Source organism: Necator americanus, chromosome III, assembly GCF_031761385.1.
Source record: "Necator americanus strain Aroian chromosome III, whole genome shotgun sequence".
In the NCBI taxonomy this organism is placed as follows: Eukaryota; Metazoa; Nematoda; class Chromadorea; order Rhabditida; family Ancylostomatidae; genus Necator; species Necator americanus.
In genome coordinates, this window is record NC_087373.1 from 1,481,748 (window position 1) to 1,497,657 (window position 15,910).

Here is a 15,910-nt window from a genome sequence, read left to right on the forward strand (position 1 = left end):
TAGATTGTTGATTCTTTTGGTCCGGGACTCGGGTTACTGTAAATTAAAGTGGAAAAAACTTATGAGATAACCTAATATTATTTTATATTATTTATCTGATTAGCTGGAATGTGCAAGCCCCTGCAGTAATTAATGATTTTTCAAAGAGAACTTTAAAAATAGAGTAGTAATATAATTAAGAAACTATTATTTTCCACTGATTTTCGTAATATTTCATTGCGTGCAACGTTTCCTTCTCCATAACTTCTACGGAAACACTTCCCATCTTTTCTAGCTCCGGCAGAGTGTTACTGAGACTTTACAATTTACTGTTACTATATATTTACTGCAATGATGTTGCAATGATGTATATATATATGTTACGTATTATGTGTATAATAATGTATATAATATTGTATAATGACGTATATATAATATATAATAATTAATATGTAATAATAATATATAATATTGTATAATAATTTATATATACACTATAATATAATGCTGTTACAATTTTGAAGGACTTACGAGACTTACTAAAAACTAAACTTATTTTAACTTAGTAAAAATCGATATCTGAAGATTCTTAATCGTTTTCTTTTGCCGACGTCCATTATTCAACTCCAGTTTCTCTTTCTTTTCGACATCACTTTTTTTTATTTTGTTTATCGAATTTTTGAATGCATGCAATCTTTTTTTTTCGGCGGTATCCTTGAAAAAAAGTTTGAAAACTTTGCGCCACTGCCAATTAACAGCCAACATCGATTGCTCTGTCACGTATAAGCGCTAAAATGGATTTTTCAGCAAAGAAAAAACTTTAAATTTAAGTTGAAAAAAATTAAAAATTGTCTAAAATAGCGGAACTTATCATTCTAGAAAAGTAGTACATCCCGTTTTCATAATCGTTTTCTGATTGAACAATTTTTGTTTGTAAAAAGTAATTGCTATTAAACTTAAATTAAAAGTGAATTACTCTAAAATACTAGTTCTATCCTTTTTCTATAGTAATCTCTCTTCTTCTGAGTGGAAATCAATTAATATTTTATCACGTATTAAGGACAGGATTAATCCAAAAACAGGACTGATCACTGATCTACTGATTCTTGATCTGTGTATTCGATGTGTAACTGGGAAAACCTTCGATAGAGCTCCCTCTCCTCCTCTTCCTTTTCCTCCTCCTTTCCTTATTTGATGGCTTCTCGGATTGTTTTTTTCCGGCTCCTCGTCGAGTAACATCAACCTGTCAACAGCGATTTCACGTCGTTTCGTCAACTGTGCGGGACGAATCTTCCGCATCAACGGCTCATCGCTCGCTTCTCGTCGGTTGCGATTGTCGTGCGCGATCAACCTCTCCGCCATGCGCACAACCTGTTTCTTTTATCGACCGTCGATGCTGCGTAGTTGTTGTGAATCGACGAGGTTATCGAGGTCGTCGTCGTCGTTGTCGTCGTTGTCGTCGATCGGGCACTGCCTCGCAGCGGCGCCCCGGAAAGCACTTCTCGCTAATTTCTTTACTGCATGCTTATTTGCTTCTTTCCAGGAAAAAAAGCGTTGTTTTCCCGACAAAAATTCTCTGCTTCCTACCGTAACTTTCGTCGTCTAGGTAGAGGCGAAACATCTTCCATCTTTCAATCTTATCACCTTAATTATTTTGACTTTTTAGTAAAATTTTTCCTAGGCCACATTTATTCGGGGAAATTTGTCTTATTTGTTGATCCATTGCTATGCTGCTATAATAAATCGATAGAAGAATTAAAGCTGGTTACTTGTAGTACGAATTGTTTACACTATCCATCGCTTGGAAAACGCGCGGTGCTATTGGAACATCAATGACCAACCAGATCTATGAATATATCTGAAAATTTATTTGTGAACAAGTCTTGCGAGAACAGATCCCCAGTCAAAGATCTCAAGCAACAATCAGGAGAAGTTGCTTCTATCAGGATCTATCCAGCACATATTGTACATCAGGAACTATTCAGTACATTATTTACGGTCGCAGAATGCGAGGTAGTGAATCTGGACGGCGTTCAGGTAACCGAAGAAAGTGGTTCCTTTGAAGACCAGTTTTCGCATGTATGCGCCTCTTCTTCTCGAACTCCATGAAGTCTCACAATTGAGTAGTCGAGATCCTTTACATCCTAATGACCGCATCCTAATGAAATTAGTCATCTGCATGGAATTCTCATCTCATCATGGAATTGGTCCAGCTTTCTATAGCGCGGCACTCATGTGAAGCATATCACGGTGTTCATACGATTTTGTACTAAACGAGTCAACGAGACCAGAGGATTTAGTGATCAACACCGTCCTATGCCGTCGGAGACCAATTTTCGCCCAACCTCACATATGTTACATAAAGAGAAACCCGATCATCGCTTCAGGCAATGTTTCACGTCTTGCTCGCCTGCTCGCCTTAGCCTTGCTTCTCCACGCTCTGCGATGCAAACAACTCGTAGTGGCCACAGTTTAATTACCCAACCTTCCCGGATGTCTGGAGGTTGTCGCGAAGGTTTAATTGCACACACTCGCTCTCTTGTTATTTTCCCACTGCGATGTGAGGATCAATTTTATGGGAACGGAGCAGGAAGGCAGCAATGGATAGCTCCAGCTTAATTATCCAAGTTTCAGAGAGGAGACACACGATCTTTGAGTGCGCGTGGGAATTCGCGTCGGAGTGAAAGTGAGGCGAAAGGAAGGAGGGAAGAAGAAACTACCTCTCTGCATGATAGTATGATTCGCGAGACCGTTTATACTTCAATGAGATCTCATATGTTCCACGGATAGTGTAATACTTCGGTATTATATCTCTCTGTTTTCACCGTTACCCTCCTTTCTTTGTAAAGTATCCCTCATTAAAAAAATAATTCATTCAAAACCTACTAATATTAATTTTTCAATGTCCTAGTGACCCTGAACGGTCCTAGATGCTTCTTCTTGATTCAGGGTCACTTGTAATACTGTCAGCAATAATAATTAGAGATTAACTTTATAGCCGTGTGCAAAAATCTGTGAATTAGCCATTTTCTTTGTTTTTCTAATGACAAACTGTAAGTGTTTCACTGGCGCTTACAGGATTTTTTTTAATATAAGTTTCTGGGTCGCACGCAATTGATGACTATTGATCGATGTAGTGGATAACTCTTTGCGCGAACTTTTTTGCTGTTTATTTCTCTATGCGTTGCTACTCGGCACAATTTATGACCCGTCAGTTGCCGCAACACGACCGCATCGCATGTTAGGCGCGTCAATCGATGGCGCCAAATGGACAGTGTTTCAGTCGCGCGCGATATTCGCAACGCGGCAAGCGGAGCGAGAATCACGGTTAGCATTTGGAAGGGCGCTATTTTTATGGAAATACAGAGGAAGAGAGGAGCTTAGGCCATGCGTTGAAGTGTTGCAGCAATTAGCGTTAACGGTGCTCGTTTATGCTAGAAAATAAAGATTTGACGATTTCCGTAATGAAGGATCATTGCTACCCGTTGAGGACCTCCTTGTAACCACATAGAGAAGAGAAAAGTATGGGACCCAAACGTTTCTCGTAGTTTTTAAAACTAAATGGGGAGTCTTTTCTGAATTTGACCTAATGATGCGCTCCTGCAGCCACAACTACAAAATTATTGTATTGCACTCATTACCGTAATTACATCTTGCCAAAGAACTCCGTTCTAGAAGCTCACTATTTGATGTTAACGGCGTTGCATATATGTTCTTTTAAAAAAAATCCGATTCGTGCATGCATTACAGTAATTGTCGTTTAGATGGCCAAGCAAGAATTCGAGCCGATCGATTATTTTGGGCCAGTTGTCGTTGCGGCAATTTTTGCCATCACACTATTACTAATCTCGTTCTTTGTGATCAACTTCTTCTGCATAACCAAATACGATGATTTCACTCAATTTGAAAAGGTGAGTGTTTCAATTCTGTGATTATTCGTCAAATTCGAAGCGTGGGGTGATTACTATTCTCTCCCACTCCTATTTTGTGTTGCAGTTTGAGAATAAAGCAGTTTAAATTCGTGCCTCATCTTTTAGTTTTCTTTTTTCTCGTTTTCTATTGCAGTACTATATATATAGTTATGCAATAGTTTATAAACACAAAACATTGCGTCCCATATCGCTTATATCGTCCGAGCAGCAACTTGTAGATAGATATGATCACCTCAAAATGACCTGACCTCCGGTGCAATTAAGGCTCAAGCGTTTGCGATGGAGTTTTCAAAAAGCTTGCAGGTCGTTGCTGCCGTATCATTGTATAGTCGAGTTAGGACGTCCGTCAAATAGCTGAATTCTTCCTTTTTTTAGCAATAATAATTCTTACATCAATTTTATATCCATGTCTGAAAACATTAAGTTGGCTATTAAACCCTGCTATTATTAATCAATGGCCGCTCCGGTTCGAGTTAGACCCGTCAAATAGCTGAATTCTTCCTTTTCCTGATGCTCGGTGCATTTGCGTAAGTAGCAGCCGCCGTTTCGAGCGCAGCCGCTCGTGTAACTGCACCGTGCTTCGGTGGCTGGCTACGCAGCTAACGGCTATCTAATGACAATCGAGAAGTTTCGTGCAAGATACTATCTTGCAGACTCGAACGCAACCGCTTACAACATATTGCACCGTAAATCAGGTCATTCCGATCCGAGTGTACATCCACATTACGAGAATTCTGTTTCTTAAGCCAATTTCAGTGCATTTTTGTTTTTTCTAGAAATGATCTTTCATTTTTCATACTTTACACAGAGCTATAGTCGGCTCAAAAAACATGAACCACAATGCAACTGCGTTTGCGGTTGCGCTTGAAGCGGCGCGGTGGAGCGTAGCGAGGTGAGGATCGAGTGGGGACCCATGCTAGCACCGTTTATTGCTGCAGTTCGCGATGGTCCCATCCCGATCCTAACCGCTACGCTCCACAACACCGCCTCGAGAGAAGTCATGTACGCAATTGCACCGTGTCTCACGTCATTTCGACTCTACTTTAGAGACTACTTCTCACTTTTACCTGGGAAAGAATGTTTGCGTTATTTTCACTTTCAGTTCGGTGCTAAGCACAATTGGCGAATGGGCCCACACAGATTGCACATCGTGAAGAAGGGCGGTTTTGTCGCCGACGCATACGATGACGACGATGAGGAAGCGGCCTACTTTGCTTAGAGGAAAAGAAATCCTCAGAACACTTGCCTTTGAAGCTCATATCTCATTCTTCCAGTTGGCTTCCACCCAACGGCATTTCCAAAATCACTATTAGTGGTGTTAGTTGTCTTTTTTAAACTGGATTTGTATAATATCGCCTTGTATCTCAATATAATGCCTGTTTTATTTCCGTACCTCAATTAGAATTTATAGCAGAATCACGAAATGTCATATGTTGATTTATTTGAGGCGTATTGAGTGTATTTGCACCACAAAAAATAGCACTTTCCTTGAAAGTTTGGGAGTTTGTATCAGTTTTCCTGTACAGTAGCAGTGCAGGACATTATAGAAATGTAAAGATTACCTTGCTTTTCTTTAGAGAAGAATAAATCTGATATCTAAGTTGAGACACGGTGTAAACACGAGCAGAAATAATTAGGCGGCTAAATGCTTCAAGAAATAATCTGCGCTGCTGCGTCCAAGAAACTGTAGTTTTGATCATTGTTGGCTCAATAAGATACTGTATTTAATAGTACAACTAATGAGAGTGCAGGAATATGGACAAGATATATACTAGGTATACCAACTATACTAGATAACATCAATACTAGGAGGCTACGGTTCTGGTCGTCTACTTCGTTCAGCTCCGAGAAGGTTACTAGCGCCATCCTCTATCGATGATCGTCCCGTCAAGACGAGCACCAACCCGTTTTTTAATCACCTGATGAACGCAGCAGCATTCTTCTATGAGTGATTAGAAGAAAATCCTGATTTCTTTACCTATGTGGTGCATGAATGAGACAAAGTACGTGATCACGTACTATAACAAACGCAAAAATGCATACGAACCAACAGTGAATGATATTCTCGTAAATGAGTTAGAGAAAAAAATAACCTGGATGAAAAGAGCATGATTTTGAAGGAACTACTCACAAATCTACTGTACGTTCACGAACCGAACTACCACCATGAACCCATTGTGTTTTAGCGCCGCCAAAATCAATCCGCGATTTACTCGAACGAAACGTCTTTACACCACACAATGCGGGGTATCGAAGGTAAGGAGAACTTTCCAAAGCGGCTAAAATACATATCACATTTAGATAGGGTGATAAATTCTAACAGATGGCAGCAGTAATAAGAGCAGTGCCATCAGACTGTCCTCATCGCAATTTCTATTTCATCCAAATAGATATTTTCTGCAAAATTACGTCTTCCTTGTGCGCGGTTCGACGACCTTTTGCACACTGGATTGCCTCATTTTAATACACTTGGACTGTAGTGGATCTGATTTTGCAGTTCGTGTAGTTGTTTTGTTTCAGTTATATATCGCTAGTGTTCCTTAGTTTCTTATAGGGTAAAACAGGAGCTCAATAATGGCCGGAACAGGGAAGGAACGAAAGAAGGTTGCTCAGTTGCTTGAAAAAGAAGCGGAAATTCAGAAACTCTGGGAAGAAAACAAAGCATTCGAAAAAGATGCAAGCGACGAGTGATTTCTTTAAAACTTATTCATCCACTTTCTTATAGACTTTCCACGTGCTTTTTTACCATTGGTTTTCCTCAGTTTCTGTAATTTTGCAGTGATGCCCCGAAATATTTGGTTACATTCCCTTATCCTTATATGAATGGACGTCTTCATCTTGGTCATACTTTCACGGTTTCGAAATGCGAGGTAACTTAGCTTAATCATTGTTATTTCCCTTCTGAAGACAATTCTAGTGACCTTTTGTACTTTGGCTGCCCTTTACGTCATAGGTGCGATAGGGAGGACTCGGACCCTCCTCAGGTGAAGGGGCCTAGCTAACGGGGACGGGGTATATTTCAAGCGATAAGGGTCCCTTTTTTCACCGTCCAAAAGTGGAGGGGGTCGGAGCACCGGCTCCGACTATCGCAGCTATGCTTTACGTAAAAAGACTTTGTTTCCAGTTTGCTGTTGGATATCAACGTCTGGTCGGGAAGAGATGCTTATTTCCGTTCGGGCTTCACTGCACTGGAATGCCAATAAAGGCCTGCGCAGACAGACTAAAACGAGAAATGGAAGATTTTGGTTGCCCACCAAAGTGAGTTTTTTTAGAAACAAACATCTGGTTTATTTGTGAGTTAATGAGCACAGATTTCATACTTAAATTCTAAGCGCTTACACTTTACTTCCTCCTTTCGAATTTATAGTGTGTTCAGCAATCGCTGTTCTGTTTCCAACGCAATTTTTTCTCTGTCCCTTTTAGTAAAACCGTATTATTCTTTTCTGATTTTCTCTGGCTGTTGTGGTATATTTACGTTTCTTTTAACCATAATTATTTTAGCTCACATACTTTCCAGATTTCCTGTCGAAGAAGAAGAATCACCGAAAGAGGAAGTGAGTAGCCTGGATGAGATCACTAAGGATAAAAGTAAAGGAAAGAAGGTTAGTTCAAAATCTTTGTGTTGCGTTATTATCGGTTAAGAAAGATATCATACAGTAGGTGTACAGTAATTGGGCCGCATTTCCGAGGTTTTATTACTGCATTTCATTTCAAACAAAGATTTTCATGCAGCTGTCGAATGTGTGACTCTCTTACTTCTTTCACGAATTTCAGAGTAAACTGGTTGCTAAGACTGGATCTTCGAAATATCAATGGCAGATCATGCAATCGTTGGGCTTGGATGATGAAGAAATCAAGAAATTTGCTAATACTGATTACTGGCTTGAGTACTTCCCGCCGTATTGTATCTCGGATCTGAAGAAAATGGGTTTGAAGGTCCGCATTACAAAACTGTTTACGTCATTCAATTTGTTTTTCCAATACTTGACCTCTCTTGTTTTATTTTTGGTTGTCTTTCTTTGGATTACTAATTCACAAGACCTTTTTCTTTTGAAAGTTCGCAAATTGATTCCATGGTTATTCCATTGTAGGTAGATTGGCGCCGTTCGTTCATCACTACAGATGCAAATCCTTATTATGATTCGTTTGTTCGGTGGCAGTTCGGGAAGTTGCGGGCAGCAAAGAAAATCGATTTCGGCAAGAGGTATCACCTATAGACGTTTGTCGCTTCTCACTTGAAATTCCTCCGTTTTTACTACGTTTTATTGTACCTATTACTTCTTTGTTGTTATCCTATTTATGTTGACGCTACATCCTTTCAGGTACACCATATATTCGCCGAAGGATGGGCAACCTTGTATGGACCACGATCGTTCGAGCGGTGAAGGTGTCGGACCACAAGAGTACACGTTGGTTCAGTTGAAGGTAAAGACACGAATTTCTTGAGATAGCAATATCTTGCATTAGCTTTTTATTTTTTCCCGCTCTTTCTAGTGTGTGGCGGGTCTTTATGGAATACAACCGCCATACAACAGAAAGAGAAGTACGAGAATCTATACATCCTCTTCTATACTCGTACTAATCCTAACCTACACTGTGTAGGGTGTTCCTTGCAGCCGTTGCTTTTCTGCATTGACGTCTTTTCTGTACTCATATTTCCTTGTTTCTTCCTGGATATTTTTTAATGAGTAATGTTGCGTCTTGCCATAACCAGGTCGAAGGACGATAATGTACGAAATTTCATGAAAAAGAGAACTTTCTTCCATCCAGAAATGTTGCTTCATTTGAATTTATATAGTTAGCACCATTTTGAGTATCTTTACGGCGGATACATTTCATGCAAACTTTTCTCTGAGGTACCATTATGATATTTAGTGTTAAACGCAAATTTTCTACGGCAAGATACCTCGAGAAGATTGTCCAGATCATTATCATAACCATTTTGATCTTTTGCTTCTTTTTTTTTATGCTGGTCCTGAGTTGTCCAGAATTGTTTCAGGTTGTTGATCCGAAACCTACTGCTCTAGCTCACATCAATAAGCCAGTTTACCTGGTAGCAGCGACTCTAAGACCTGAAACCATGTATGGACAAACAAATTGCTACCTCCACCCGGATATACAATATTCGGCGTTTTATGCCGGGGAGAAGGAAGACATGGTATTTATAGCAACTGCAAGGTTTGTTTTTTTTTTATGTAAAAGTGGTCCATAAACGACATCTGAAGGACTTGAGAGGGTTCGGATCCTCTATTTAAACGTGGATGATCATTAAAAGTAGCAGTTTCCGTTTAAGCTCGGCTTTTCTTCCTTTTTTTCGTGATTTTGTGACGTTTCATTCCAGAGCTGCCAGGAACATGTCGTACCAAGGCCTTACTGCTGAAAATGGCGTAGTGCACTACGTGGAAGGACTAGAGAAGGTTCGAGCCGTTTTAACTATGTATTTTAGCTATCTTAATTGTGCATTTTGACAGTTTTTCTACACATTAACACGAAAATACTAAATACTTTACAGTTCCCAGGAAGCAAAATCCTTGGAGCGGGGTTGTCTGCACCACTTGCAACGTATCCAAAGGTTTATGCTCTACCAATGTTAACTATCAAGGATGACAAAGGTACTGTGGAGGCCTTTTTTATCGCACGTGCATGAACGACCCCATATGACTTTTCGATGATATGGTTCCTGATCTCCTGTGTCTGAGCCCCTCACTCTCACCATGGAATATTGTGTCGCTTTTTTCTGTTCTTTTTTTTTGAGTTCTTTTTTGAAAACTTTAAAAGTTCATGAAATATTCTAAGCTGTTTTTAAGCTGTTTTTGAGTAATTCTTCGCTTCGTTTCTAACTCAGGTCATTTATTGATTATTGAAATGGTCTCTTTGAAGGCACCGGAGTAGTGACATCTGTCCCATCTGATTCTCCGGATGACTTTGCCGCTCTAACGGATCTGAAAAAGAAGAAGCCGTTACGCGAGAAGTATGGAATTACTGACGAGATGGTTCTGCCGTTTGAGCCGGTTTGGTTATATAAAAGGAAATTTAGATATGTGGTTGTTCTCAAGTTTTGATTTCTATACATAGGTACCGATTATCGAGATTGAAGGACTGGGGAATCTAGCTGCAGTGGAGATGTGCAAAAGACTGAAAATTGAGTCCCAGAATGAGAAGGATAAGCTGGAGGAGGCGAAGAAGGAAGTTTACCTGAAAGGATTTTATGACGGGGTTAGATTTGGAGTCACAGAGCTTTTTTGATCTTTCTCAATTTTTTTTTAAATGAATTTTAGGTGATGATTGTTGGCAAGTATGCTGGACAGAAAACAGCAGAAGTCAAGAAGCTCATTCAGACAGACCTTATTGAAGAGGGTCTTGCCAAAAAGTAGGTTTTCTTTGCAAGAATGTTGCGAATTCCCTCACCTTTTTTCTGAACGCTTTGTTGAGGAAAATACTCACTTACCATATCTACATTTAATTACATTACTACAGATCTACATTTAAGGTCACAGGTTAACTAAAAGTACTAAGATGCTTAAGAAATTAGTTAATTAGGATAATTCTGCCTGGGAACTTCTTGATGTCCTCTTTTTAGATATGTGGAACCCGAGAAGAAGATCATAAGTAGAAGCGGTGACGAGTGTGTGGTAGCGTTATGCGACCAGTGGTAAGATTAATCCTCCTGATTCTTTCGAAGATATTGTGTAGCTCTTTTTCATCTTCTTCAATTGTGAATTATTCAAGGTATCTAAATTATGGTGATCCGGATTGGAAAGCTGAAACAAAGAAAGCATTGGCACAATTGAATACATATAGCGACGAGGTTCGTTCTGATTTTGCATCGTCTTGTTGTAAGAAGCATTTATGTCTCAGAATGCCCTAAAACACTCCGCTCCCTGCTCTATTCTAATTATATAGTTGCAAAATTACCTTGGGTCTGCGCCTATAACAGTTTTTTTTCATTCTTTGTTCATCTCATTGACAGAGCTTTTGTCTCAGCGATCAATATCCAACTTTTTTAAAGGTTCGCCGTAACTTTGAAGCGACCATTGATTGGCTTCATGAACACGCTTGTTCTAGGAGCTATGGACTAGGTGAAATCGTGAATCTGTCCTTGATTTTTTTGTGTTGATATACTACGATCGATTTATTTTAGGAACGAAGCTACCATGGGATCCACAATACTTGATAGAGTCACTATCGGATTCTACCATATACAATGCCTATTATACTGTAGCTCATTTGCTGCAACAAGGATCCCTTGAAGGAAGGATTGTGGGCCCTGCAGGAATAAAGTAAGTGTATCGCTCCTTTTTCCTCGTCACCTTTACCCAATCTTGACGTCACAGGGCAGGAAAATATAATTTGTCGAATAATCGATAAGTGTAAGTAAAATAAAATAGGAAAAAAATAATTATATGCATGCATCTGCCAGTATTTTATTTCTTTAATTTATTTGTGCATCTTTTAAAGCTTTAAGCCCAGTGAACGCTTTTACTAAGCTTCCACCGGATGATCATTGTTCCTTAAGGGCTGAGCAGATGACGGAACAAGTATGGGACTACATTTTCTTTGGAGCAAAATACGACCCAGGAAAGATGCCAGTGCAGGAAGAAACGCTAAAATCTTTACGGAAGGAGTTTCTGTATTGGTTAGTCTGGCCTTCTAGTTATTTATGTTACTGTACGCAAATTCTCTGAGAATTGTCGAGCATATTTTCATCGTAGAATAGATCATCGTTTGAACTTTTGCTCAAGACATTTGGTCCATTCTCCATTCAGCAGAACATTAGAGATTGTTTGAGGTACCCTATCGACATGCGAGTGTCTGGAAAAGATCTTGTCCAAAATCATCTGACCTATTTGCTGTTCAACCACGTTGCAATATGGCCAAATCAGCCGGAAATGTGGCCGAAAAGTATTCGAGCTAATGGCCATCTGCTGCTGAACAATGAGAAGGTGAGTTGCTTGATTTCAATCTTAGCTGTTGTTGGAACATATAAACTGAATTTGCCAAAGTAGGCAGTTTTATGTGCTTTTATTTTCTGTGAATAGTGTTAGGAAAAAGCCAGGCATACTTGTGAGGCGTGATGATGGTTCGTATGTATCGTATGTATTTAGAGTTGCTTGATTCTTGGCACATTATTGCTCAAGTTAGAATGGAAAATAGAACCTGAAAACAGTTCACTCCTCATCCTCGAATAATTTTACAAGAAGCCGGGAAATTATGCTAAGGAAAAAAATTGATTGCTCTGTTCCTACCAAAGCTGTAAATTTCTATGCGCTTGGCAAGAGTAACTTGCTTGAGGGTCATATATGGCATAAAAGTATAGCTGGAAATCAGATATTCACCAAATTTGAATTGTATGTAAATATGTTTCCTTTTATAATATCACACACATGTCCTTTAAATTTCATGTTTTATTCGTTGTTTTCTAATTTTCATTCCATTTTATGCCACCTCTTTAGATGTCAAAGAACACGGGCAATTTCATGACCTTGATTGATGGTATTGAAACGTTCTCCGCTGATGGGATGCGTCTATCACTGGCGGTAGTTATAATTTGACTATAGTCTGAGAAGTACTCTCATATATCGGCTTTCTTCAATCTTAGGATGCAGGCGATGGAGTCGAGGATGCTAACTTTGTGTTTAGCATGGCAGACGCAGCTATCCTTCGACTGTACAATTTAATTGATTGGGTCAAGGATATGGTTAGGGTTTATTTTCACATGAATCACACTTATTGTTGTTAATGAAGTTGAATTTCAGATAGCTCTGAAGGAACAAGGTAGTTTACGCAAAGGTAATGCTACGACGTTTGCTGATCGTGTTTTTGCGAACGAGATGAATAAGAACATCCAAATATGTACCGCAAATTATGAAGCCACTTTGTTCAAGGAATCGTTGAAGTATGGATTCTTTGAATATCAGGTCAGTCTGCTTTCGCACTTGATGAAATGCTTAAATCCTAAAAACTGAAGCAGAAACACCTAGATTTTAAACGTATACGTTATTTAGGCTTTACGTGACATGTACCGTGAGCTATGTGGTGGACAAGATGCAGCTATGAATGAGTCTCTAGTTTTTCGGTTTATTGAGACTCAGGCTCTGATTTTGTCGCCTATTTGCCCACACATCGGTGAGCAAATATGGCAGATTCTTGGGAAGGTTCGTCCATTTTGAAAGGGAAAAATAGTTAATCTCCTCCATTATTATGTAAATATGTTGCATTATTGGAAACTCCTTTAGAATGAACTCATCGTCAACTCAAAATGGCCAGAGACCCAGCCAGTAGATGAGACGTTGTGCAAAGTGAGTGCTTTCGTATTCTTTATCTCTTTTTTTATCAACGAAATGATCGTAGGCTGCTGATTTTATGCGTGACGCCATGGCAGACTTCCGTGCACGAGTAAAAAATTGCATGAGCTCGAAAAAGAAGAATGCGTTCACAGCTCCACCGTCAGAAGCTGTGATCTACGTAGCAAAGGAGTTCCCCGCATGGCAGAGGACTGTCTTACAACTGCTAGAAAATCAAGCAAAAGCAAACAATGGAGTGCTACCGGATAATAAGACGATAGCACAATTAATAGGTAAAGAAGCGTCGTTGAAGAAGTTCGCCAAGAAGACGATGCCTTTTGTGCAAATGGTGAAAGAGCAGTATGAACAGAAGGGTATGGCTGCGCTGGCATCGGCGTGTTCATTTGATCAGGTGAGGATTTTTTTGTTCGACTGAGTTATATTGTTTAATTTAAGGGCTATTTAGGCCGCTATTCTACTCGAAAACCGCGAGTACATTGAAAATTCATTGGAGCTGGATCGATTTTCTATCAAATACACTGATGAAGCGGACGTGGAGCCTGTGATCTCGGAAACAGTGGTACCAGGAGCACCGTTGATGCATTTCCTACCACCCAGGGTAAAATGTTTACATTAACTGAGGCAGGATATGCACACTTCCAAATATTCCAAATATTTGATTTAGGAAGGTGTCAACCTCACCGCTAGAAATGTACACGTTGCAAATGCTCTATTCGATGTTAATGTGGAGGTTATGGATGGTGATTCGGTTTCCGTTGTTGCTCGAAAGTTAAGAAGGTTGAACAAATCCATTAAACGTATGTTTGTTTGTCTTCTGATGCTACTCATATTTCCGTCAAAGATTCGGCATGACCTTCTGATGACCAGAAGTCTATAATTTGGTTCTGTTATCACTAAATGATTAATAATCACTAAATACAGCGAGTAGTCCATGTGCGTCCACTTTATTTTTTTTTCTGAAATTGTATTGCGAACAGTCGTCTCACTCTAAACGTAACGAGTGTCTTCGGTAGTGTATGGGTCCGATTATGTGAACTATTCCTTTATATTAAGCCCATAGCATTCAGCAGCGATTACGATACCACAGAACAAATATAGTTTTTCTTATTTGTTCATGACTATTATTACCTATTATATTAATGCTCCGAAGATTAACAAAATTTTTAGCAGTCAGCTACTGGTCATATCTCAGAAAATAAAAAAAAAGACCCAGGACTGTATTTATGTTTCCTTGTTATCCGAACGAGGTTTAAGTTGAACTTTATAGTTGGCCTGACGTTTCAACAAACTCCTCTTTATCAAAGGGCTGAATTTTTCGAGCTTTGATAAAGGCGAAGATGTCGAAATGTCAGGCCGATAATAAAGTTTCACCTATACCTCGCTGGCATAACAAGAAAACATAAATACACTTCCCAATGCCGAGGTTTTAAGAAGAAAGGACTTGGAGGTTCACAGAAACTGCTTCAAGCAGCTCTCTATCACTGCTGCGCACCGCTACCCAAGGCTCTAGCCAACGCGAAGCTTGTTGTAAGAAAGGTTCACAGCAGTTCAGGGATTCTCCTGTAGGGTGGTGATTCATTTTGAATTTTATAATTGAAAATTACGTCCTTTCTAGTCTTCTTACTGCAAGAAGTAGAACTCTTACAAGGATTTGAATATACTATAACGCACTAATATACTAATAATATACTGACCTATGTTTTTTCCACCTAGAAATTTCTGGCAAATAACCCAGAAATGAAGTTTTCGTAAATTTGAACTTTTTTCGAGGAACAATTACATCTCGTTCTCTAGTGATTTGAAACTTTGTGTTCCATTCAAGCTAAAACCTTTATCTTCTTCCGAGTCTCTTGACAATTGTTTCAAATATGTTCAATCACTTTTTCAGCGCGATTCGCTGTCTCTTTATGGCGGTATCGCGATCCAGTTGGGGGAGACCGAAAAATGATTGCTTGCTTTGACCCCCTAGCGATACATGAAAAACTAGAAGAAGACGGTAAGCAATTTTGGAATCAGATTTATATACGAACACAATATTCTCTTTCTATTTGCATTGCTTTTCAGCTGTTTTTGCTGTTGACTTGGAGAAGAAGATGGTTTCAGTGGCAAGCAATGGCAATTCCTATCCTGTTGGTGATACTATTGTTTACGTTGCACAATGAGAAGATCTTCTCAAGTATATTGTTTTCGTGGTTTTCCTTTCTAAAGGCATCGTACCACTGTGGTTTGGTTAAAGTTTAAGTTGTTGAGTTTCTCTTTTCATTATTGATGATATATTATATGTATCCTAGGGGATTTTTTTTTAATATTTGTGTTTACTGTTAGATTCGCACTCTTTATCTTTCGGTCTTCATATTGACTTGTATGCACCTGTTATCTATTACATCGTTGTTCACTTAATAAGAAATTTTTTGGCTACATACCAACGTGTTGTATGCTGCGTTATGGATTACGTTCTCCTTTTCCCTAGTGATGTTAAAGTGTCCTCGTTCCTGTCCCTGTTATGTTTGAGCTTCTTGGCTTTGTTTTCTTTTTAATGAAGATGTTTTTGTTGATATCGATCTACCTTCTTGACTAGAGACGTTGAAAACACGACCTGATGCTTTCGCTACTCATAATGTTCCCATTCACCTTACTTGCAATGTCACGAAATCTTTGGTTTTTTTTTTCGAAAAAGGATTAATGGATCCGGAA

The 15,910-nt window shown here is 39.2% G+C and overlaps 3 protein-coding genes across 3 annotated transcripts; 2 read left to right on the forward strand and 1 right to left on the reverse strand.

The window, feature by feature from the left end:
• Positions 1-981: 981 nt before the first annotated feature.
• On the reverse strand, positions 982-1,341 carry RB195_008302 (uncharacterized protein; the record flags this gene model as incomplete). Its single annotated transcript, XM_064194733.1, has 1 exon — positions 982-1,341. The coding sequence occupies one exon, from the start codon at positions 1,339-1,341 to the stop codon at positions 982-984; it is 360 nt and encodes a 119-aa protein (XP_064045878.1).
• A 2,402-nt stretch (positions 1,342-3,743) lies between these two features.
• Positions 3,744-5,130, forward strand: RB195_008303 (uncharacterized protein; the record flags this gene model as incomplete). Its single annotated transcript, XM_013437929.1, has 2 exons — positions 3,744-3,890; positions 5,014-5,130. 2 exons carry the CDS (start codon positions 3,744-3,746, stop codon positions 5,128-5,130), a joined length of 264 nt encoding a protein of 87 aa, XP_013293383.1.
• Positions 5,131-6,485: 1,355 nt separating this feature from the next.
• On the forward strand, positions 6,486-15,378 carry RB195_008304 (uncharacterized protein; the record flags this gene model as incomplete). The annotated part of the gene is made up of 29 exons (XM_064194734.1): positions 6,486-6,598; positions 6,691-6,781; positions 7,036-7,169; positions 7,429-7,513; positions 7,686-7,847; positions 8,003-8,115; positions 8,234-8,336; positions 8,911-9,089; positions 9,253-9,328; positions 9,424-9,523; positions 9,792-9,922; positions 9,987-10,127; positions 10,190-10,281; positions 10,492-10,563; positions 10,641-10,719; positions 10,921-10,990; positions 11,053-11,191; positions 11,428-11,547; positions 11,701-11,854; positions 12,365-12,448; positions 12,511-12,609; positions 12,668-12,829; positions 12,917-13,066; positions 13,148-13,210; positions 13,263-13,607; positions 13,662-13,814; positions 13,881-14,013; positions 15,105-15,212; positions 15,281-15,378. The coding sequence occupies 29 exons, from the start codon at positions 6,486-6,488 to the stop codon at positions 15,376-15,378; spliced, it is 3,549 nt and encodes a 1,182-aa protein (XP_064045879.1).
• Between the last annotated feature and the right edge of the window lie 532 nt (positions 15,379-15,910).